This window comes from Salmo salar, chromosome 14 (assembly GCF_965601325.2).
Source record: "Salmo salar chromosome 14, fSalSal1, whole genome shotgun sequence".
Lineage (NCBI taxonomy): Eukaryota > Metazoa > Chordata > Actinopteri > Salmoniformes > Salmonidae > Salmo > Salmo salar.
In genome coordinates, this window is record NC_138304.1 from 98,969,108 (window position 1) to 98,994,325 (window position 25,218).

At 46.2% G+C, this 25,218-nt stretch overlaps 1 protein-coding gene across 2 annotated transcripts; it reads right to left on the reverse strand.

The window, feature by feature from the left end:
• Positions 1-185: 185 nt before the first annotated feature.
• On the reverse strand, positions 186-25,190 carry LOC106570604 (SH3 domain-binding protein 5). Of its 2 annotated transcripts, XM_045694959.2 has the most exons (10): positions 24,794-25,190; positions 19,770-19,832; positions 15,247-15,330; positions 13,891-14,019; positions 5,317-5,481; positions 4,992-5,122; positions 4,153-4,195; positions 3,859-4,072; positions 3,461-3,772; positions 186-2,775 (listed from the first exon to the last, which is right to left on the reverse strand). In XM_045694959.2, exons 1-10 carry the CDS (start codon positions 24,872-24,874, stop codon positions 2,630-2,632), a joined length of 1,368 nt encoding a protein of 455 aa, XP_045550915.2. In that variant the 5' UTR covers positions 24,875-25,190; the 3' UTR covers positions 186-2,629. The 2 variants fall into 2 exon arrangements, with proteins under 2 accessions (XP_045550915.2, XP_013998538.2); XM_014143063.3 differs by lacking the exon at positions 15,247-15,330.
• Positions 25,191-25,218: the final 28 nt, after the last annotated feature.

The following is a 25,218-nucleotide window of genomic DNA, read 5'->3' on the forward strand; positions in this document are numbered from 1 at the left end:
CTATTTACAAAGCAAATGGTTACATCAAATATTGTAGCCTACACCTGCAATGTGTTCCACAATAATTCACTGTTGCCTCCTTATTCAGGTATCATGGCTCGAGAGTTCTTTGAGGAAGAAATCATCAAGAGATGTACTGGACCCTATGTCAGAGACAGTGGTGTAAAGTACTTAAGTAAAAATACTTCAAAGTTCTAAGTCGTTTTATTGGGTATCTGTACTACCAACTTTTACTTTTACTTCACTACATTCCTAAAGAAAATAATGTACTTTTTACTACCTGACACCCAAAAGTACTCGTTACATTTTGACAGGAAAATGGTCCAATTCACACACTTATCAAGAAAACATTCCTTAAAATTGGCTCATTGATCCCCCCCCCCTCCTCTCCCCTGTAACTATTCCCCAGGTCTTTGCTGTAAATGAGAATGTGTTCTCAGTCAACTTACCTGGTAAAATAAGGGTTAATAAAAATAGCTCAGGACTTGGGAAACCTTTTCACCTCCCTATCCTCACTGGACTCTCGTTCATTCAGTTTCTTCTTCACATCAGCAAAGAAGGACTCCGTGATTCAGAAACCCTATATAGAGGGGCTATCCGTCTTTCACACTGTGGTAAATAAAGCCAGTTTGTTATTTCGAATTGTTTCTATCTGTTTTTAGAGGGAGAGAAACCAAAATCAGCTCTAACTCCCCCTTGTGCTAGTGTGGTGCAATGACAGAATGATGCAATTTACCACAATCTGCCACCATCTACCACAAACGGTTGCGGCATAAACTTGAAACTTTTAATTGAGGAACCACACATGCTGTGGGATCAGGGGTTGCTCATTGGTCCAGGGTTCAGTGATGTCACAGTGTGTCTGTCCTTCTGTTGTCCCCTCTGGGGAATCCCTGCTGAGACCACATTAACCTCTGCCTCACATCCCCACTGAGATAACATTAACCTCTGTCTCACATCCCTGCTGAGACCACATTAACCTCTGTCTCACATCCCTGCTGAGACCACATTAACCTCTGTCTCACATCCCTGCTGAGACCACATTAACCTCTGCCTCACATCCCGCTGAGACCACATTAACCTCTGCCTCACATCCCTGCTGAGACCACATTAACCTCTGCCTCACATCCCTGCTGAGACCACATTAACCTCTGCCTCACATCCCCACTGAGACCACATTAACCTCTGCCTCACATCCCTGCTGAGACCACATTAACCTCTGCCTCACATCCCTGCTGAGACCACATTAACCTCTGTCTCACATCCCTGCTGAGACCACATTAACCTCTGTCTCACATCCCCACTGAGATAACATTAACCTCTGTCTCACATCCCCGCTGAGACCACATTAACCTCTGTCTCACATCCCCACTGAGACCACATTAACCTCTGTCTCACATCCCCACTGAGACCACATTAACCTCTGCCTCACATCCCCACTGAGACCACATTAACCTCTGTCTCACATCCCCACTGAGACCACATTAACCTCTGTCTCACATCCCCACTGAGACCACATTAACCTCTGCCTCACATCCCCACTGAGACCACATTAACCTCTGTCTCACATCCCCACTGAGACCACATTAACCTCTGTCTCACATCCCCACTGAGACCACATTAACCTCTGTCTCACATCCCCACTGAGACCACATTAACCTCTGTCTCACATCCCCACTGAGATAACATTAACCTCTGTCTCACATCCCCGCTGAGACCACATTAACCTCTGCCTCACATCCCCACTGAGACCACATTAACCTCTGTCTCACATCCCCACTGAGACCACATTAACCTCTGTCTCACATCCCCACTGAGACCACATTAACCTCTGTCTCACATCCCCACTGAGACCACATTAACCTCTGTCTCACATCCCCACTGAGACCACATTAACCTCTGTCTCACATCCCCACTGAGAGCACATTAACCTCTGCCTCACATCCCTGCTGAGAGCACATTAACCTCTGCCTCACATCCCCGCTGAGACCACAAGTCAACAGTCACATCTCTCTCCAGGGTTATTCCAACAATTAGCAATAGTGGAAACACCCTCCAGTTTACACAATCCATTGTTTTTAAGTCCATGACAAGATGTGTGCAAGTGCACCCTTGTGTGTGGAGAATCAGGATGCAGCCATAGCGATGTCTCCCCCACAATCCCCAGGTTTCCATCATGTTGACTTCCCCTTCCAGATTCCTCCCGATCAGTTCTGGACAAGATCCAAAATGGCGCCCTATTTCCACCAGTGGAGGCTGGTGGGCAGAGCTATAGGAGGACGGGCTCATTGTATTGGCTGGAATGGAATGGAACGGTATCAAACATATGAAAACCACATGTTTGACTCTGTTCCATTTATTCCATTCCAGCCATTACAATGAGCCCGTCCTCCTATAGCTCTGCCCACCAGCCTCCACTGATTTCCACTATTCATTATTTCCTATGTATGGAATAGGGGCTGATTTCAGATTTGCCTCTGGAGTGAACAAAAACACGTAAGTCCATAGAAAGCCTCATAGTTCAGAGTTCAGAGTTCAGGTTTAAAGGTCATGAGTCAATGGTACAATGTGAGAGGTGAAGCCTTCTGTCCGTTATTCGTTGTTGGTCAGGAGGATGATGGGAACGGGGCTATGGGTTGTGGGGTGCGGGGCTAGAGGTCGTCTTAGGGTCATCTTTGGGGTCGTCCTTCCCAGGATGCAGTGGGTGCGTTATGGTCAGGGTCATCTTACTCAGACCCGGCTCCAACTTCTGCTCTGCCCCCTCTGCTCTGTCCCCTACACACACACACACACACACACACACACACACACACACACACACACACACACACACACACACACCACACACACACACACACACACACACACACACACACACACACAAAGCAGGGTAAAGGGTGAAAAAGCTTGTTTTCTAAAATGCAATCCTTTAACTACACTGAACAAAAATATAAACGCAACATGTAAAGTGTTGGTCCCATGTTTCATGAGCTGAAGCTTATTTCTCTCAAGTGTTGTGTTTAAATGTGTTTACATCCCTGTTAGTGAGCATTTCTCCTTTGCCAAGATAATCCATTCACCTGACAGGTGTGCATATCAAGAAGCTTGTGCTGGGGACAATAAAAGGCCACTCTAAAATGTGCAGTTTTGTCACACAACACAATGCCACAGATGCCTCAAGTTTTGATGGAGCGTGCAATTGGCATGCTGACTGCAGGAATGTCCACCAGAGCTGTTGCCAGATAATTGAATGTTCATTTCTCTACCATAAGTCTATTGAGCATGTTTGGGATGCTCTGGATCGAAGTGTACGACAGCGTGTTCCAGTTCCCACCAATATAGTAACATCTTTGAAATTGTTGCATTTTGTGTTTATATTTTTGTTCAGTAAAGTAACCCAATAATCCAAACAATAATCACATTTATAGACAGTCACTGGAACACACACACACACACACACCTCTCTCTTGGTCGCAGTCTGGGTCTGGGGAGGAGGACCCACTGCACTGGGAACGGGGGCCGAGGTGAGGACAGTCATGCCCAGAACCACACCTCGACTCTGGGCTTAGCCAGCCGCCAGGACTGGGTCCCTCCATGGTACTGGGACAGGACGAGGAGAGGAGAGAGGGGGCAGAGGAGAGGTAGGCAGAGGGGGTGAAGAAGGAGGAGGAGGGATGAGGGGAGGAGGAGGTCATGTCGAGGGGAGCGGAAGTGGAGTGTGATTCTGTCTCTTCCTCTGATCCTCCTTCTTCATCAAACGTCACAGACACCACTGGAAAACATACACACACATTAAAACACACACAGATATACACATTAAAACGTGTGTGTGTGTACGTATGTGTGTGTGTCACTCACTGGACAGTCCGTCTGACTCCATCTTGAAGTTGGTAATGTCATCATGGCCTCCTTCCCCATCAGCCCCCACGCCTCTCTCTCTGGTTCCCATGGTGGAGCATCGCCGGGCGTGGATCTCCTCGGAGATGGTCTCTAGGTTACGAAGCGCTGTGCGGTAGTCTGCCTTGGCAACGGTCACTTTTGCCTGATGCTCGTCTACGCAACGTTTTAGTTGCTGAGAGAGAGAAGAAAGTAGGGGTGTTACACACACAAACAAGCTACTATCGATTCGGAAACAATGAACACTGTACATACCTCCAGTTTTAGGTAGTATTTCGCCTTCAGTTCAAAATATGGCCTGTAGGTGGAGAGAGAGAGAGAGAGAGAGAGAGAGAGAGGGTGGGCAGGAGAGAGGATGGGCAGAAGAGAGAGAGAGAGAGAGGGTGGGCAGGAGAGAGAGAGAGAAAGAGAGAGGGTGGGCAAGAGAGAGAGAGGGTGGGCAGGAGAGAGAGAGAGAAAGAGAGAGGGTGGGCAGGAGAGAGAGAGAGAGGGCAGGAGAGAGAGAGAGAGAGAGGGCAGGGGAGAGAGAGAGAGAGAGAGAGAGAGAGAGAGAGAGGGTGGACAGGAGAGAGGATGGGCAGAAGAGAGAGAGAGAGAGAGGGTGGGTGGGTGGGCAGGAGAGCGAGAGAGAGAGAGAGAGAGGGTGGGCAGGAGAGAGAGAGAGAGAGAGAGAGAGAGAGAGAGAGAGATTTGAGTCAGTAGTTCTGACATGGTGCTGTAGAGTTGTTATAGCAACCATGAACCTCTGGTAAAAATAACACTGCACTTCCAAGAGCTGCAACATTCCGCACACACACACACACAGTGCCCAAACTCACACACACATATATACACACACACACACACATATATACACACACACACACACACACATATACACACACACACACACACATAAACACCACAGCACAGGCATACTCGGCTAACATCTGGAAGACATCACACACACATTGAGCAACGAGAGGCCCAAGATAGATGTGGTGTATCCATTCCTCTCTCTTCTCAGCAGTCAGTTACAGTAACAGGACCAAAACACACACATACACACACACACACACACACACACACACACACACACACACACACACACACACCTGGACTTGTTGATGGTGCGTTTGAGTTTCTTCTCCAGCTGTCTCATATGACTGATGCAGGCGTTGTATTGGTTCGCCGTCTTTCTGTGCTCTAATTCGCTACGAGTCTTCGTCGTCTCCGCCTCCATCACCTGCAACAGCCAATAAGGTGACAGAGTCAGTCTGTGGCGTGTGTGCTTTGATCTAGTCCACCAAAATCAAGCTAATACACCTAATGATGTCTAATCAGCATCAGCACACACCGTGGCTTTCCAGGACCAAGAGTTACCCAGCCTTGTAGTAAGATAATGTTTTTATTTACTTCTAAGTATAATTCCATCAGTACCCTGTTGGTGGCGTGGTTGAGCATCTCCTGCCAGGCTGAGTCAAACTGTCTGCTGTCCTCCTCCAGGAGTCTCTCCTCTGCCAGGGAGATGGTCTCTTTAGCCGCCCCCAGGATCTCCACCGCCCGCTGGAACTCCCCTGTCGCCCTCTGGGCCTCCAGCTGGGCCTGGGAAGAGAATGATTCAATGTATTTTAATGAATACTTTCATGATTCAAGGGAAATTTGCTGACCAGCATCTCATTGACTGACCAGCATCCCCAACTAGCCAAAATCTAAAACTGACCCTTACCTTAAACCTAACCTTAAAAGTGCACTATGCAGAAATCCCTCCACCATTTCCTGGTTTGGTCAAATTAGAATAGTTTGCCTAATTTCAGTTTATATGATAAAACAAGCAGTCATTGTGTTGAGAATTATTGTACCATCTAAACAGCTGTGAAATATTTTATCCATAACCACAAATATAGTATTTTCAGCTGTTTGAAGCTGGTGTACAAAACTGAAAGTGAAAGACGCAAAAAAAAACTAAACTTAAGAACGGGAGGCATAGAAATAGCGCACATAGAACAGATCTACCGCTTCTTAGACTTGCTTTCAATGAGAACGACAGATCTATAACTCACATTTCTATGTGAATTTGGTCGGGTCGCCCCAAAAAGTGACATATTGCAGCTTTTACCAAACCCTTGACCCTAACATTAATGTTAGGCACGTACCCTTCCTTTTTCTGGGGAGGAGGAGGAAGGGGGAAGGGGGAGGGGGAAGAGGGAGGAAGGGGAGGAAGGGGGAGGAAGGAGGAGGAGGAAGGGGGAGGAGGAAGGGGGAGGAGGAGGAAGGGGAGGAAGGGGGAGGAAGGAGGGGGAGGAGGAGGAAGGGGAAGGAGGTGGGGTCGAAAAGAGAAGACAGTTATTCAAAGCGAGCAGCTTCACTATGTGGCTGCTGTTGAAATATGAATAGCTATATAGGCTTATACACACACACACACACACACACACATGCATACATGTTTCTCGTGATTGTTTAAATCCCTTTATCTCTCCCTGAGTGCAAGATATGAGAGAGAGAGAGAGAGAGAGAGAGAGAGAGAGAGAGAGTGGACAGGAGAGAGAGAGAGAGAGAGAGCGAGAGAGAGAGAGAGACAGAGAGAGAGAGAAAGAGAATGATGGATAGAGAGTGTGAGTATTTAAACTGATTATTCAACAAACTGAACAAAGAAGTATGATGCTCAAACTCAAAAACAAACTAATTTCCATCACAAAGACCTGTTTTCATCCCCCTTCATTTCTTTCTGTAATTTATTCCTCCCACTCTATTCTTCCATCAATCTCTTTGTGTCTGTGTGTGTGTACATATACACTGAGTGGACAAAACATTAAGAACACCTTCCTAATATTGAGTTGCCCTCAGAACAGCCTCAATTCGTCGAGACATGGACTCTACAAGGTGTCAAAAGCGTTCCACAGGGATGCTGGTCCATGTTGACTCCAATGCTTCCCACAGTTGTGTCAAGTTGGCTGGATGTCCTTCGGGTGGTGGACCATTCTTGATACACACGGGAAACTCTCTTGAGAGTGAAAAACCCAGCAGCGTTGCAGTTCTTGACACATTCAAACCGGCGTGCTTACATATTTTGTATTGTCCATTCACCCTCTCTGAAAGGCACACACACACACAATCCATGTCTCAATCGTCTCAAGGCTTAAAAGTCCTTCTTTAACCCGTCTCCTCCCCTTCATCTACACTGATTGAAGTGGATTTAACAAGTGACATCGATAAGGGGTCATCGACTGACCAGGTGAATCCTGGTGAAAGCTATGACATAGAAAGAGCAAGTGTTCCTAATATTTTGTGCACTCAAGTGTATGTGTGTTTCTGTCTGACAGCTGATTTGTTAAATAGCAGCACTGACTGCTGCCCACCAGCCAGCTCCCTTCGCCCAGTACATAACAACAGCAGGCTTTCATAGTCCAAGGTGTAGGCAGGAGATATGAGCTGAGGGAATGAGATCGGTATTTTACCATGACTGTGACCAAGCCACCTACAACAAAACACTGTCAAACAGACAAACAGTCTTTGTTGGTGTAGGCTGCAGATACATTCTTAGTGTTGTCTCAATTGTCTTTGAGTGCTGACCGTCTCATATTCACTGTGTCATTCACATTCAATTGTCTGCTTCAGAGGCCCTGTTTATACCTGGTTCTAACATGTGTCCTTTATACTGATCTTGTTCACATTCTGATTGTGCCCATATTTGTAGACAGGTGTAGATGATTAAACCTCCTGACTGCATCCGGATGGTGGTCAGGAACACATTGTGTCTGGATATCTTAAACATCCTGATCCAGTCCTCCAAAATCACTATTAACTTATAGCATCAACATGTGTCTTAATATAAATAAATAAATATTATTTTTGAAAGAATATCTGTCAAATAATTTGCATACAGGGAGAGACCAGGAAATCTGGTCACAATGTGGACACAGTGAACTGATAAAAGACACATTTGAATAATATCATGTGTAGGCGCAAATCTGGGCACCAATCAGAATGTGGACAAGATCGTGACACAGGACAAATGTTAGCGGCAGGTATAAACGAGGCCTTGAGTCACACTGTTTCAGACACCCATATGGGTTAGATCTAGACCCACTTCAATAGTCTGGTTCATACATAAACCCCCAGCAGGCTGAGGGCCCTAATGAAGTGTTCATACATAACCCCCAGCAGGCTGAGGGCCCTAATGAAGTGTTCATACATAAACCCCCAGCAGGCTGAGGGCCCTAATGAAGTGTTCATACATAAACCCCCAGCAGGCTGAGGGCCCTAATGAAGTGTTCATACATAAACCCCCAGCAGGCTGAGGGCCCTAATGAAGTGTTCATACATAACCCCCAGCAGGCTGAGGGCCCTAATGAAGTGTTCATACATAAACCCCCAGCAGGCTGAGGGCCCTAATGAAGTGTTCATACATAAACCCCCAGCAGGCTGAGGGCCCTAATGAAGTGTTCATACATAAACCCCCAGCAGGCTGAGGGCCCTAATGAAGTGTTCATACATAAACCCCCAGCAGGCTGAGGGCCCTAATGAAGTGTTCATACATAAACCCCCAGCAGGCTGAGGGCCCTAATGAAGTGTTCTTCACATATATACTATAGGAGTGAGTGTCAAAGCAGTTCTATAGTGTGATAGCAGTTCTACAGTGTGTGAGTGCTAGGGTCTTTATCATAAACAGAGCTTTCAAAGGTCAGAGGTTATCCAAACAGATAGCTGAGGAGAGCCGTGAGAACACTTACTGCCTAAAGGGGAACCTCTGGTTCTCATCTCCAGCACTACCCAAACCCAGCCTCTCTCTCCCCTTCCTCTATAGCCCAAACCCAGCCTCTCTCTCCCCTCCTCTATAGCCCAAACCCAGCCTCCCCCTCCCCGTCCTCTATAACCCAAACCCAGCCTCTCTCTCCCCGTCCTCTATAGCCCAAACCCAGCCTCCCCCTCCCCGTCCTCTATAGCCCAAACCCAGCCTCCACCTCCCCTTCCTCTATAGCCCAAACCCAGCCTCCACCTCCCCTTCCTCTATAGCCCAAACCCAGCCTCCACCTCCCCTTCCTCTATAGCCCAAACCCAGCCTCTCTCTCCCCGTCCTCTATAGCCCAAACCCAGCCTCCCCCTCCCCTTCCTCTATAGCCCAAACCCAGCCTCTCTCTCCCAGTCCTCTATAGCCCAAACCCATCCTCTCTCTCCCAGTCCTCTATAGCCCAAACCCAGCCTCCCCCTCCCCTTCCTCTATAGCCCAAACCCAGCCTCTCTCTCCCAGTCCTCTATAGCCCAAACCCAGCCTCTCTCTCCCAGTCCTCTATAGCCCAAACCCAGCCTCTCTCTCCCAGTCCTCTATAGCACTCTAATACTTGTTTTATCTTAGACCCCAACTGTACCCCCTATCATCCCAAACTCCCACCTCCACTCTAGGTTTGGGGTTAACAGGTTCCGCTTGAGCAAACCCACCACCAGAGAAGAAGACAAAGGGAGTACGGGATGGAGGGGGGGGGGGGGTGGAGGGAGAGGGAAGTGGAGGGAGGGAGAGGGAAGTGGAGGGAGAGGGAAGTGGAGGGAGGGAGATGTGGAGGTGGAGGGAGAGGGAAGTGGAGGGAGGGAGATGTGGAGGTGGAGGGAGAGGGAAGTGGAGGGAGGGAGATGTGGAGGTGGAGGGAGAGGGAAGTGGAGGGAGGGAGATGTGGAGGTGGAGGGAGAGGGAAGTGGAGGGAGGGAGATGTGGAGGTGGAGGGAGAGGGAAGTGGAGGGAGGGAGATGTGGAGGTGGAGGGAGAGGGAAGTGGAGGGAGGGAGATGTGGAGGTGGAGGGAGAGGGAAGTGGAGGGAGGGTGATGTGGAGGTGGAGGGAGAGGGAAGTGGAGGGAGGGTGATGTGGAGGTGGAGGGAGAGGGAAGTGGAGGGAGGGAGATGTGGAGGTGGAGGGAGAGGGAAGTGGAGGGAGGGTGATGTGGAGGTGGAGGGAGAGAGGGATGGAGGGGGAGGGAGGGAGGGAAGTGGAGGGAGGGTGATGTGGAAGTGGAGGGAGAGAGGGATGGAGGGGGAGGGAGGGAAGTGGAGGGAGGGAGCTGTTTTTCTCCTCTCGTCCATTGTAATCACTTTGACAGACAAGCAGAAGTTGCAGAAAACGTTCTGACTCCTCTCGCTCTCTCTCCCTTTCTCCATATCTTTCTTCTTCTCTCTCCCTGACACCTCACCCTTCTCTCTCCTCTCTCTCTGATTCCTCCCTCTTCTCTCTCCCTGATACCTCCCGCTTCTCTCTCCTCTCTCTCTGATTCCTCCCTCTTCTCTCTCCCTGATACCTCCCGCTTCTCTCTCCTCTCTCCCTGATTCCTCCTCTTCTCTCTCCCTGATACCTCCCTCTTCTCTCTCCTCTCTCTCTGATTCCTCCTCTCCTCTCTCCCTGATACCTCCCTCTTCTCTCTCCTCTCTCTCTGATTCCTCCTCTCCTCTCTCCCTGATACCTCCCTCTTCTCTCTCCTCTCTCCCTGATTCCTCCTCTTCTCTCTCCCTGATACCTCCCTCTTCTCTCTCCTCTCTCTCTGATTCCTCCCTCTTCTCTCTCCCTGATACCTCCCTCTTCTCTCTCCTCTCTCTCTGATTCCTCCTCTCCTCTCTCCCTGATTCCTCCTCTTCTCTCTCCCTGATACCTCCCTCTTCTCTCTCCTCTCTCTCTGATTCCTCCCTCTTCTCTCTCCCTGATACCTCCCTCTTCTCTCTCCTCTCTCTCTGATTCCTCCTCTCCTCTCTCCCTGATTCCTCCTCTTCTCTCTCCCTGATACCTCCCTCTTCTCTCTCCTCTCTCTCTGATTCCTCCTCTCCTCTCTCCCAGATTCCTCCTCTTCTCTCTCCCTGATACCTCCTCTCTTTCCTCATCTCTCCCTGATTCCTCCTCTTCTCTCTCCCTGATTCCTCCCCTCTCTCTCTCCCTGATTCCTCCTTTCTCTCCTCCTCTCTCCCTGATTCCTCCTCTTATCTCCTCTCTCCCTGATTCATCCCCTCTCTCTCCTCTCTCCCCAATTCCTCCTCTCTCTCTCCTCTTCTCTCCCCGATTCCTCCTCTCTCTCTCTCTCCTCTCTCCCCGATTCCTCCTTTCTCTCTTCCTCTCTCTCATGTGTGTGTGTGTGTAGTACAGCAAAAGCAAAACATTCTTTCTCTGAATCACTGAAACCACTTACCAAATTTTACCACCATCTAAAATGGACACACACACACATACACACACACACGTATCTCCCAGCACAGGCACAGAAAGGCGCCAGGAATTCCTGTCTCTCTTGCTCATACCGCAGGAAGTGTTTTTGTGTGTGTGTGTGTGTGTGTGTGTGTGTGTGTGTGTGTGTGTGTGTGTGTGTGTGTGTGTGTGTGTGTGTGTGTGTGTGTGTGTGTGTGTGTGTGTGTGTGTGTGTGTGTTTGTCACGTCCTGACCAGTAAAGGGGGTTATTTGTTATTGTAGTTTGGTCAGGACGTGGCAGGGGTGTGTTTGTTTTGTGTTGTCAGGGTTTTTGGGTAGTGTTCTATGTTTTGTATTTCTATGTTCTATTTCTAGTTATTCTATTTCTATGTTTAGTTTATTGTTTTGACCTTCAATTGGAGGCAGCTGTTCCTCGTTGCCTCTAATTGAAGGTCCTATTTAGTAGGGGTGTTTTTCCATGGGTTTTGTGGGTAGTTGTTCCTTGTTTAGCTGTGTGCCTGACAGGACTGTTTTCGTCGTTCTTTTTGTTCAATGTTCATTTATTTTAATAAAGAAGATAATGAGCATTCACGTACCCGCTGCATTTTGGTCTAATCATTACGACGGCCGTGACAGTGTGTGTGTGTGTTCGTACACTACCCCCGTACTATGTGAAGTAGAGTAGAGTCAAGTCGAGTTGGGTAGAGTCAAGTTGGGTAGAGTAGGGTAGAGAAGAGTAGGGTAGAGTAGGGTAGAGTCAAGTTGGGTAGAGTAGGGTAGAGAAGAGTAGAGTCAAGTCGAGTAGGGTAGAGAAGAGTAGGGTAGGGTAGAGTATGTTTACTGTTCATTTTGTTTATTTCACTTTTGTTAATTATCTATTTCACTTGCTTTGGCAATGTAAACATATGTTTCCCATGTCAATAAAGCCCTTAAATTGAATTTAAAGTGAATTGAGAAGGAGAGACAGATAGACAGCTTCCTGAGAAGAGCTACGGTCCTAAACCTCCCTCCCTCTCCTCTCCTCTCCTCTCCTCTCCTCTTAGTCTCCGCATTGGAATGTCAGTGGAGAGAGAGGGGGAGAGAGCGAGGGAGTGAGGGTCAGAGGGAGAGTAGGAGGGAGGGCGGGTGTGAGGGCCGACAAGCAGGCGGGAGTGAGGGAGAGAGGATGGGTGGTGGGCAAGCGGGAGGGAGGGAGGAAGGGTGGGTGGCCAAGCGGGAGGGAGGGAGGGAGGGTGGGCAAGCGGGAGGGAGAGAGGGAGGATAAGTAGTAGATGAATAGCTCTTGGATCAGGCTTCTCTGAGGTCACATATGTAAAATGTGTGTGTGTGTGTTTGTGTGTTCGTACACTACCCCCCGTACTATGTGAAGTAGGGTAGCTAGATAGGGGCTGGCTGTATAGGGAGGACTGCTAGCTGGATAGGGAGGACTGCTAGCTGGATAGGGAGGACTGCTAGCTAGATAGGGAGGACTGCTAGCTGGATAGGGAGGACTGCTAGCTGGATAGGGAGGACTGCTAGCTGGATAGGGAGGACTGCTAGCTGGATATTGAGGACTGCTAGCTGGATAGGGAGGACTGCTAGCTAGATAGGGAGGACTGCTAGCTAGATAGGGAGGACTGCTAGCTGGATAGGGAGGACTGCTAGCTGGATAGGGAGGACTGCTAGCTGGATAGGGAGGACTGCTAGCTGTATAGGGAGGACTGCTAGCTAGATAGGGAGGACTGCTAGCTGGATAGGGAGGACTGCTAGCTGGATAGGGAGGACTGCTAGCTGGATAGGGAGGACTGCTAGCTAGATAGGGAGGACTGCTAGCTGGATAGGGAGGACTGCTAGCTGGATAGGGAGGACTGCTAGCTGTATAGGGAGGACTGCTAGCTGGATAGGGAGGACTGCTAGCTGGATAGGGAGGACTGCTAGCTGGATAGGGAGGACGCTAGCTGGATAGGGAGGACTGCTAGCTGGATAGGGAGGACTGCTAGCTAGATAGGGAGGACTGCTAGCTGGATAGGGAGGACTGCTAGCTAGATAGGGAGGACTGCTAGCTGGATAGGGAGGACTGCTAGCTGGATAGGGAGGACTGCTAGCTGGATAGGGAGGACTGCTAGCTGGATAGGGAGGACTGCTAGCTAGATAGGGAGGACTGCTAGCTGGATAGGGAGGACTGCTAGCTCGATAGGGAGGACTGCTAGCTGGATAGGGAGGACTGCTAGCTAGATAGGACTGGGCTCACTGGGGAAAAGTGCCTACATGTGGGTGTTTGTAAACTTGTTAAGACCTTGCGTTCAGATTGAGCTTGTGTCCCATCACATCTGAAACCTCTCAGTAATCCTGCCACTCACGTGTTGAAGGTGGCATCTACGTACCCCCTCTATACTGTAGACTGGCCAGCTATGTAGACACAGTGGACCTAGGACACTCAGTCTCTCTCCGCTTGTACCCTTTCCCATCAAAGCGTAGACAGGTTAGCTCATTTTTTGTTGTTAGCAAACACACACGCTAGTCATTTGTTGAATGACTGAAACGATGCTCTCTCATAGGCTGTTGCCAGGGTTGAGGGACCAAGCCCCCTGGGGTGTCTGTGAATAGCTGCTTGGAGCCAATCAGAGCAGCTGTAGGAGGTGGACAGGGGGTGGCAGAGGACACACGCCTGATTAGAGAGGTTAAATAAAGGAGGGATTAAACACCTGAGACTAATCTCTCTATCTACCCTACTGACAAACAGCTGACAGAAAGGGACAGAGGGACTCTCTGTGTGTGTGTGTGTGTGTGTGTGTGTGTGTGTGTGTGTGTGTGTGTGTGTGTGTGTGTGTGTGTGTGTGTGTGTGTGTGTGTGTGTGTGTGTGTGTGTGTGTGTACCTGTCTGGCCACTCTCCTGGCCTCCCAGTAAGGTTTGGAGTCTTCTACAGCTGTGCCGATCCTCTTCACCTGCTCATCCAGCTTCACTGTGGCTTCCACCAGCACCGCACGGAACCTCTGGCGACAGTCCTACAGACAGACAGACAGACAGACAGACAGACAGACAGACAGACAGACAGACAGACAGACAGACAGACAGACAGACACACACACACACACACACAGGCACACACACACACACAGGCACACACACACACACACACACACACACAGCCGTTAGTAAAACACCAACAAATCTCCAGGAACCTTATATGTGTCACATTATGTTCTGTTCTATTGTCACCATGACAACAGACAGGGTGTTCATCTATACACAGTGTCATATTATATTGTCACCATGACAACAGACAGAGTTCGTCAGAGTGTATTGACACTGTATGAGTGTCTATGTAGCCATGTCTGTGCTGTTTTGTTTTGGAAAGTGTTTTCTCCAGTCCAGTCCTCCTCCTCTCCCTTCCATCCCCATTCACAGAACTGAGATAATCAGGCTTTTTTCCTGTGTCAGCTAACTCAATACAACACTAACCCACTTCACCTAGCATGGTAACTTTACATGAATCTGATTCACAAAGTTGGCCCCACACACACACACACACACACACACACACACACACACACACACACACACACACACACACACACACACACACACACACACACACACACACACACACACACACACACACACACACACACACACACACACACACACACACACACAAGCATGACACACACACACACCACCAGTCTGCAGACAGGAACATTACCCCTATGCTGTTACATATTTGTGGAAATATTACAGGGGAGAATCCCTTCTCTCGGTCCCTGCGTCACAATGTCTAAAATTAGGGGCTGAGAAATGTCTCTCTCCCTGTCAAAGAGGAGTGTGTGTGTGGCGCCAACTTTGTGAATCAGATTCATGTAAAGTTACCACCATTGGTGAAAATCTGATATTAACTTTGGAGGGGACAATTACATGAAATTTTCTCAAGAGCAATTCCTGAGGGGGGACACCAAAAGTAGTGCTGTAACACATAGCCTACATTGTAATATGGTAAATGTATATTGAGGAACCAAAGAAATAAGGTGTTTGCCGTACTCCTAACTACCGGTACCCAAAACTACACAACTAATCACAACAGCAATACCATTGCCTTTAACAAATCTTAGTTCAGTCACCAGTTTAAGTTGAGAGTGGGGGTATCTATGGCATTTTCCAATTATGTTCCTATTTTACAAGTTAAAAAAATTGAGAACCTTTCATAATGTTGCCAAACAAAGACTCAACAAACTTACCTGAGACTCCCTGTCTCTGCCAGTCTGTCCCTGCATATCTGTCCACAACTCTGCTGTCTGTGTGCCATCTGTTGCCTGCTCTGCCTAATGACATCATTGTGAAACATTTCCATTAGAATTTCATTTCTTTCTTATGAACATTTTATCAACTAGTCTTTGAGATATTAGGCTACTAGGGTTCTTACTATGCGTTTTGGTGTATTGAAAAATACTCTGATGTCCGTCTTTTATTTTTCTGCCATTTTTCTACCTGGCTGGCTGGCTGGCTACACACACAGTGTGTAGGTTATTTACAGTAAGAGATGGACTTCTATCATCTTCAATCATTCTATTTGGGCTTCGATCTAAAAGGTAGCTAGCAAATGTGAAATGGATTAAAATGACGAGTTGACAGCTGTATGAGTTCACCATTTACACAACATATGCTGCAACCTTTTGTAATTTTAATAGTTTGTTTCAAATTGGCTGGCTTCCAACAATAGCTGAATTTGCAAAGCTAGCGAGCACCAATTCAGTTTCAGTGGTGTTTGCTATAATCTTTGCTACCCGGGTTAAATAAAGGTGAAATAAAATAAATAAATAAAAGTTCACTTGCGACAATTTAGCTTTTGCAACGAGACCATTAAATATATTTAAGACAATGGTAGAAGAGAGTGTAGTTCTGTTCAGTTTGGATTTCAGTTTATCGCTAACCTTATCACAGGGACTTTGAAGCACTAACTTACATCATCTGCATGCTGATTCCATCTTTGACGACGCCACATAAATGGAATAGGTACCAGCTAGCTTAATAGTTAATATTTGCGTGCTAGCTCTGCATATTCAGCTAGTGTGTGTGTGCGCGATTGACTGGATTAACCTCACGTCAGTTACGTAGCAAGCTAAGGATCTGGCAGTGGATCAAACCATTGTGAGTCAAAGGGTGGGGGGGTTGCAATCTTTTGAAACTTAAAAAACGCGCTATTAAGTGTCTATAATCAGCACAATTGCTTTCATTGCGTATTATTAATATTATTTAAATTACATAGTTATGTTTCAGTGATATATTGGGGGGGACAAATCATATTTTTCCCAGGATGGGGGGGTCGTGTGTGTCCCGTCCCCCCCGGGATTTCCGCCCCTGGTTACCACATGTCCCTGATTGTGATGGACAGTCCCACATTTTGTCCCTTTGTCCCACCTCCCGTAAATTGTTTTTATTCCTGTAGGCTACTAATCTGTTCCTCGAAATCATCCCGTTGTCCCGCATTTGGGTATTTTAAATGTGGTCGCCCTAGATTTAAGGGCTGTAACAGCTGCAGCTTGTCCCCAGAAAGGGAGGGGGTAGGAAGAGAGGGGGAGAGATGGAGGAGAAAAGAGAGGGGGAGAGATGGAGGGGAAAAGAGAGGGGGAGAGATGGAGGGGAAAAGAGAGGGGGAGAGATGGAGGGGAGAAGAGAGGGGAGAGAAGAGAGGGGGACAGATGGAGAGGAAAAGAGAGGTCGAGAGATGGAGGGGAGAAGAGAGGGGGAGAGATGGAGGGGAGAAGAGAGGGGGAGAGATAGAGGGGAAAAGAGAGGGGAGAGAAGAAGGGGAAAAGAGAGGGGGAGAGAAGGAGGCATTGAGGGGAAACTAGCTTCCTGTGACATCGTCACACTTCCTCAATGGTTTCTGCGGTTTCATGTTTCAATCAAGTTTCAAGTGTTAACGTCACATGCACAAGTACAGTGAAATGCCTTTCTTGCAAACTCTAACCCCAACAATGCAATAATGAATAACAATGTAACACAAAAAATAATAACACACAAGATATAACAATAAGAAGAACATGTATATATACTATGTATATACAGGGCCAGTCAGTTCCAGTAGCATATTGACAATGTGCAGGCATACTGGATCGATAGAGGTAGATATGTATAGGGGTGAGGTGACTAGGCATCAGGATATATGATAAACAGAGTAGCAGCAGCGTATATGATGATGGTATGAGTGGGTGTGTATGTAGAGTCAGTATAAATGTATATTCATATTATGTGTGATGGAGTGAGTGTTTGTATGTATGTGTGTTGGAGTATCAGTGTGTGGAGTGTGTAGGGCCCTGTGAGTGTGAATAGAGATGGTGCAAAAATACAAAGGTCAAGCCCAGATAGTCCATGTAGCCACTTTGTTAGCTATTTAGTTTGCCATTTTGTTAGCTATTTAGTTAGCTATTTTGTTAGCCATGTTGTTAGCTATTTAGTTAGCCATGTTGTTAGCTATTTAGTTAGCTATTTAGTTAGCTATTTAGTTAGCTATTTAGTTAGCTATTTTGTTAGCTATTTAGCAGTCTCATGGCATGGGGATAGAAGCTGTTCAGGAGCCTGTTTTGGTGTCAGACTTGATGCAACATCACCGCTTGCCATGCGGAAGCAGAGAAAACAATCTATGGGCTGTTGGTTGGAGTCTTTAATGATTTTCTGGGCCTTCCTTTCACACCGCCTGATATAGAGAGGTCCTAGATGGCAAGTAGCTCGTCCTCAGTGATATACTGGGCTGTCCTCACCACCCTCTGTAGCACCATGCAATCGAGGGCGGTGCTATTGCCATACCAAGCAGTGATGCAGCCAGTCAAAGATGGTCTCAGTGGTACAGCTGTAGAACGTTTGGAGGATTCGAAGGGCCCATGCCAAACATTTTAAACCTCCTGAGGGGGAAAAGGTGCTGTCGCGCCTTCTTCACCACTATTCGCGTTTGTGTAGACCATTTTAAGTTCTTAGTGATTTGGACACAGAGGAACTCTCGACCTGCTCCACTGCAGCCTCGTCGATGGGGACGTGCTCGTACCTCTGTTTCCTGTAGTCCACGATCAGCTCCTTTGTCTTGCTCACATTGAGGGAGAGGTTGTTGTTCCGGCACTACACTGCCAGTTCTCTGACCACCTCCCTATAGGCTGTCTCATCGTTGTCAGTAATCAGGCCTACCACCGTAGTGTCGTCAGCAGACTTAATGATGGTGTTGGAATCGTGCCTGGCCACGCAGTAATGAGTGAACAGGGAGTACAGAAGGGGACTAAACACTCTCCCCTGTGGGGCCCCCATGTTGAGGTGATGTTACCTACCCTCACCAGCTGGGATGATGTTCCTAAGCTTGGTGATGAGCTTGGAGGGGACAATGGTGTTGAACGCTGAGCTGTAGTCAATGAACAGCATTCTCACAAATGTATTCCTCATATCTAGGTGGGTGAGGGCAGTGTGGAGTACAATTGAGATTGCATCGTCTTTGGATCTGTCGGGGCGGTATGCAAGTTGAAGTGGGTCTAGGGTGTCTGGGATGTTGGAGTTGATGTGTGCCATAACCAGCCTCTCAAAGCACCTTATGGGTGACGGAGATATGAGGTATCTGTGACATCCACTGAGAAGCAATGTTTACAATAAACATGCTAATAGTTTGTCTCTCTGGAAAAGAACACCTATTAAATCAGTGCTCTGAAACATGTTTAACCCAATACTGACCAATGAACTCCTGATGTTGAAAGGTAGCTTCCTGAAGTTGTTTTTGTGTTCCACCAAGCCAATGTCTCGAACCACAGTCCCTGACCCCTGGCCCCTGACCCAGTCTTAAAACAGCACCCAACAATACCGTGCTTCCTAACAGTAATCCAAATGTCTTTGTAATAGCAGCTGGTCAGAGAGAGAGAGAGAGTAGCCCTAGGGTTTAATGGTCAGACGGCAAGACAGAGAGAGAGAGAGAGGCCACACAGGCCCGTCTACCCTACAGGAGGCTCTAGGGGGGCTCAGAGAGTCACCTTTTGTTTATACCGTAAACTACTTGACATACTTCGCATACCTCCCTTTCAGCCATTCTCTTTCTCTGAATTAGATTCCTGGAAATATACAACAACATAATATATGTGTATAATACAGGTATTACATAATATATGTGTATAATACAGGTATTACATAATATATGTGTATAATACAGGTATTACATGTGTATGTGTATAACAAGATTTTCTTCCTGAAATACAAGGAATATGCTGACGTTTCCCCCAAGTACTTAATCTTTTCAGTAAACTGTCTCTCTTCTTCTCCCGCTCTCCCTCTCCCTCTCTCCCTCTTCCCTCTCTCCCTCTCTCCCTCTCCCTCTCTCCCCCCTTCCTCTCAGGAGGAGATTCAAGTTTAAAGGAAAATAGCGTATTTCAAATCGGGTGCAATGAAAATAATGTGGGTGGCCATTTGGTTAGCTGTTCAGGAGTCTTATGGCTTTGGGGTAGAAGCTGTTTAGAAGCCTTTTGGACCGAGACTTGGCTGTTCTAGACTATTTCCAATGAAACCCAGAAGAGGAGAGGAGGTGGTTTAGAGGAGGAAAAGAGCGTATTCGTAATAAAACCCAGAAGAGGAGACGGTTTAGGGGGAAATGAAGACGTCAGACTTGGGATAGGCTGCTATTTGATTTGATTTGATTGAACGGCTTTGGGCCAGTAACTGAAAGGTCGCTGGTTGGAATACCCGAGCCAAGAAAAGTAACAAGTCTGTCCTTGAGCACAAACACACACAGGCCTACCTCCAGCTCTGTCTCCCAGCGGTTGATATCTTCTGTAGACTGGTTCAACTTGTCCAACTCCCCCTGTTTACACACAACAAACAGGAGACAGGGAGGAGGGAAGAAGGAAAGGAGGAAAGGATATGAGAGAGAGAAAAATGAAGAGGAAGGAAAAGAGAGGATAGAGAGCAAAAATAAAGTGTAATAGATTTACATGAAATGTGTTTATAAAAAGGCCAAAATGTTCCTGTGCAAAGAAAGGACAAGCAATGTATCTCATCTAGCCTATAGCCCAGGCCTACTCTACGCCACTATGCACTGCATTGAACATTCCATTTTGTGAATAGTGATTGTTATATTATTGTCTTAAATTATGACTATCTCAATCTAATCATTAGGAACATATACATCTTATATACAGTACCAGTCAAAAGTTTGGACACACCTACTCATTCAAAGGTTTTTCTTTATTTTTACTATTTTCTACCTTGTAGAAAAATACTGAAGACATCAAACTATGAAATAACACATATAGAATCATGTAATGTAGAATCATGTAATGAATCATGTAATGTAACCCCCCAAAAAGTGTTAAACAAATCAAAATATATTTTATATGTGTGATACTTCAAAGTAGCCACCCTTTGCCTTGATCACAGCCATGCACACTCTTGGCATTCTCTCAACCAGCTTCATGAGGTAGTCACCTGGAATGCATTTCAATTAACAGGTGTGCTTTGTTAAGAGTTAATTTGTGGAATTTCTTTCCTCAATGTGTTTGAACCAATAAGTTGTGTTGTGACAAGGTAGGGGTGGTATACAGAAGATAGCCCTATTTGGTAAAAGACCAAGCCCATATTATGGCAAGAACAGCTCAAATAAGCAAAGAGAAACAACAGTCCATCATTACTTTAAGACATGAAGGTCAGTCAATCTGGAAAATGTCATGACATTTTCAAGATAGTTTCTTCAAGTGCAGTCGCAAAAACCATCAAGCGCTATGATGAAACTGTCTCTCATGAGGACCGCCACAGGAATGGAAGACCCAGAGTTACCTCTACTGTAGAGCATAAATTCATTAGAGTTAACTGCACCTCAGATTGCAGCCCAAATAAATGCTTCACCGAGTTCAAGTAACAGACACATCTCAACATCAACTGTTCAGAGGAGACTGTATGAATGAGGCCTTCATGGTTGAATTGCTGCAAAGAAACCACTACTAAAGGACACCAATAATAAGAAGAGACTTGCTTGGGCCAAGAAACACGAGCAATGGACATTAGACCGGTGGAAATCTGTCCTTTGGTCTGATGAGTCCAAATTGGAGATTTTTGGTTCCAACCGCCGTGTCTTTGTGAGACACAGAGTAGCTGAACGGATGATCTCTGCATGTGTGGTTCCCACCGTGAAGCATGGAGGAGGAGGTGTGATTGTGTGGGGGTGCTTTGCTGGTGACACTGTCAGTGATTTATTTAGAATTCAATGCACACTTAACCAGCATGGCTACTACAGCATTCTGCAGCGATACGCCATCCCATCTGGTTTAACCTGTTAGGGCTAGGGGGCAGTATTGACACAGACGGATAAAAAACTTACCCGATTTAATCTGGTTACTACTCCGGCCCAGTAACTAGAATATGCATATAATTATTGGCTTTGGATAGAAAACACCCTAAAGTTTCTAAAACTGTTTGAATGGTGTCTGTGAGTATAACAGAACTCATATGGCAGGCCAAAACCTGAGAAGATTCCATGCAGGAAGTGGCCTGTCTGACAAATTGTGTTTCATCTTGGCTCTTTTTATTGAAGACTGAGGATCTTTGCAATAACGTGACACTTCCTACGGCTCCCATAGGCTCTCAGAGCCCGGGAAAAAGCTGAACGATATCGAGGCAGGCTCTGGCTGAAACACATTATCGCTTTTGGCAAGTGGCCAATCAGAGTACTATGGGCTTAGGCGCGTGCCCGAGTCGACCGAATGCTTTATTTTCTTTCGTCTGTTTACCTAAACGCAGATTCCCGGTCGGAATATTATCGCTTTTTTATGAGAAAAATGGCATAAAAATTGATTTTAAACAGCGGTTGACATGCTTCGAAGTACGTTAAAAAACGATATGACAACAATAACGTCTAATGTAACTGGCCCCTCTAACAGTACAACTGGCCCCAGCTTGCCCCCCCCCCCCCCCCCCCCACCCCCCAGTTGAAATGGTCTAGAAGCGCCACTGTGGGAGAGTAGGCTCCAAAGTGTTCATGCAATCAGGTATCAGGCTTCTGAGGTTCGGGAGGCATTACTGGAAGCCAGACAGACGATCAATGATCCTGTGGCCAAAGTGGAGGCACAAGCGCTTGCAGAGGAAGTTGGGTCCTACCGCTTTTTGATTTTCTGTGTCCTATGGTGTGAGATACTGACAATGACAAACAAGGTGAACAAGCTCCTCCAATCCGCCTCAATGCAGTTGGATATCGCAGTGAATTTCATCTCAAATGCAAAGGCCTCCCTCACAACATACCGGGAAACTGGATTCTCTGATGTCCAGACAACAGCCAAAAGTATTTGTGAAGAAATGAATGTGAAGGCTGTTCTGAAAGAGAAGAGACTGAGGCATTTCAGCTATGAGGCTCTTGATGAACCAGTGACTGACGCACTGAAAAACCTTAAAGTCAACTACTTCAACATTGTGGTCGACTCTGCTGTGACATCCATGGATGAGAGATTTGAAACACTCAACCAGGTCAAAACCAAATATGGAATGCTGCTGAACTTCAGCACTGCCTCTCAGATGTCCAATGAATTTTTAACGGCTCACTGCATGGAAGCTGAAAACACTCTTAACCTTCAGAGATGACTGTGACATCAGTGGAATGGATCTGACACACGACATTCAGAATTGACCTGATCTGCCAACAGATAAGATGGCTGCCTTTGAGCTGCTTTCCTTTCTCTGTGAGAACAACCTGGAGGAACTCTATCTTAACCTTTGGATGGTCCTAAGAATGGCAGTCATCCTACCAGTAACAGTAGCATCGGCAGAGGGGAGCTTTTCAAAATGAAAGCTCATCAAAAGCTACCTGAGGTCTTCCATGTCACAGGAACGTTTGAGTGGTCTGGCCATCATGAGAATAAATCATGACGTGGGGAAACACATGTCCTACGATAAAATCATTGTGATGATTTGCCTCAAGAAAGTACAGAAGAGGAATATGTTGATGGTAAGATTCAAATGTTTACACACTTAGTAACATTTAAGATTGTATGGCAGAAGTGCATTTGTGTAAATGACTGCTTAATAACTATGTGATGTACTTTCTCCATTTCTTCCAGACAGTCCAGATAGACTGGTGCCCATGCTAATGCTGAAAATGCCCAGGCTGTAGACGGAACCAAAGTTAATCCCACAGCTGTATCGGTTTTATTTGACTATTTAGAGACATGTTTTATTTATTTAATTTTATTTCACCTTTATTTAACCAGGTAGGCTAGTTGAGAACAAGTCCTTTATTTAACCAGGTAGGCTAGTTGAGAACAAGTCCTTTATTTAACCAGGTAGGCTAGTTGAGAACAAGTTCTCATTTACAACTGCGACCTGGCCAAGATAAAGCAAAGCAATTCGACACATACAACAACACAGAGTTACACATGGAATAAACAAAACATACAGTCAATAATACAGTAGAACAAAAAAATATATATAGCTGCAGCCATAGCCTATAGACTTATGTTGACATTGTATAGACAAAGCTAATTGTATAATATTGTGAGGACTAATTACCAGGCAGCAGAGCCAAAGCTCACTGTTATATTTGATTCTTTTCTACATTTTATATTTTCTACAGTTTATTATTTATGTTAATATTCACTTATCTTAAGATTCTACGGAATATATTATATTCAATAAATATTGTTTGTTTATACCTCATTCTGTTCTGTGTTGGTCTACTTAATCTTAGACCGACAGATGGAGCAAACTGTTTTTGTCACGTCCTGACCATAGTAAGTGGTTATTTTCTATGGTAGAGTAGGTCAGGGCATGACAGGGGGTGTTTGTCTATGTTTTGTATTTCTATGTTCAGTTTCTGGTTTTGTATTTCTATGTTGGTTTTGTTTGGTATGATCTCCAATTAGAGGCAGCTGGTTGTCGTTGTCTCTAATTGGAGGTCATATTTAAGCTGATGTTTGTCCCACCTGTTTTTGTGGGTTATTATCTTTGTGAGTAGTGTTTGTTTCTCCTCTGTGTCACGGTTTGTTGTTTTGTAAATGTTCAGTTATTTGATGTATTGCTTAGTTTCACGGATTAAATAAATATGTGGAACGAAACACACGCTGCACTTTGGTCCGCTCCTTTTGACAGCCGTGACAGTTTTAAAGGTGGGAGGATTGTAGTGGCAGCACTGGGGTGTCAATTGTGACTGTGCGGCAATGGCAAACGGTTTACATGGCTCATAGGTAGAAGGGCTCATTAGCATAATTTTGCTTAGGGCCCCAGGGAGGTCAGGACCGGCTCTAGTAGGAACTCCTTCAAGATTGTTGGAAAAGCATTCCAGGTGAAGCTGGTTGAGAGAATGCCAAGCGTGTGCAAAGCTGTCATCAACACAAAGGATGGCTACTTTGAAGAATCTAAAATATAAACTATATTTTGATTTGTTGAACATTTTTGGGGTTTCTACATGATTCCATATGTGTTATTTCATAGTTTGTCTTCGTTATTATTCTACAATGTAGAAAATATAAAAAATAAAGAAAAACCCTTGAATGAGTAGGTGTGTCCAAACTTTTGACTGGTACTGTACTTCTGCAAATGCGAGGATGGTTTATTATAAAGGTACATTTTTGGGGGTGAAAATGAGCTTGACCAAACTTGAAACCCACGCATATGTTAAACCCAGCATATGTTAAAAGGTGATATGGCAAATCTTTACTAAATCTAGTCTCCTTTAAGACCACAGAGCTCATATATGAAACGAATAGGGATTATATATGTTTGGGTGTCTGTCAATCTAAAATAATAACTGTCGGCAAGAAGCTAACATCCTCATCACTGTACCTGGATCCGGGGGTCAACCACTTCGTCCTCGGGAGATTCACACTCTTCCTCTGACTTGATTCCCTTTTCTAACTGCTCCATTTCGTGGGGGTTCTCAGAACCAGGGTCCTCCGTGCAACACAAAACGCGACCCCCGCCGAGACGAGACTTTAGCGGCTAGTTGAGTTCAGACGGTCCGTCGCCTCTTTCTACACACGGAGAAGATTCGAGCGTATTCCGTTATAATAGAATACATAGCAGGCTCGCAAACACACGAATATACTGCAGACGTCCGGGATAGACAGAAAACAGCAGAGCCAGGAAAGCGTGTCTGTTTGTAGCTCACCACTGGACAGAATCCCACAGACACAACAGGCGGTTTTGCTGAAAGCGACCTTCCCGGACAGTCAGTGGCGGTTCTAGACCATTTCAACTGGGGGGGGGGG

What these genes read in the sequence shown, in the direction of transcription:
- LOC106570604 (XM_045694959.2), bottom strand. Translation starts at nt 24,874, where the DNA reads ATGGAGCAGTTAGAAAAGGGAATCAAGTCAGAGGAAGAGTGTGAATCT. An exon ending in GCAGAGACAGGGAGTCTCAG is followed by an intron (nt 14,020 to 15,246) that starts GTAAGTTTGTTG and finishes GTCTGTCTGTAG; the next exon opens with GACTGTCGCCAGAGGTTCCG. An exon ending in GGAGTCAGACGGACTGTCCA is followed by an intron (nt 3,773 to 3,858) that starts GTGAGTGACACA and finishes TATGTTTTCCAG; the next exon opens with TGGTGTCTGTGACGTTTGAT.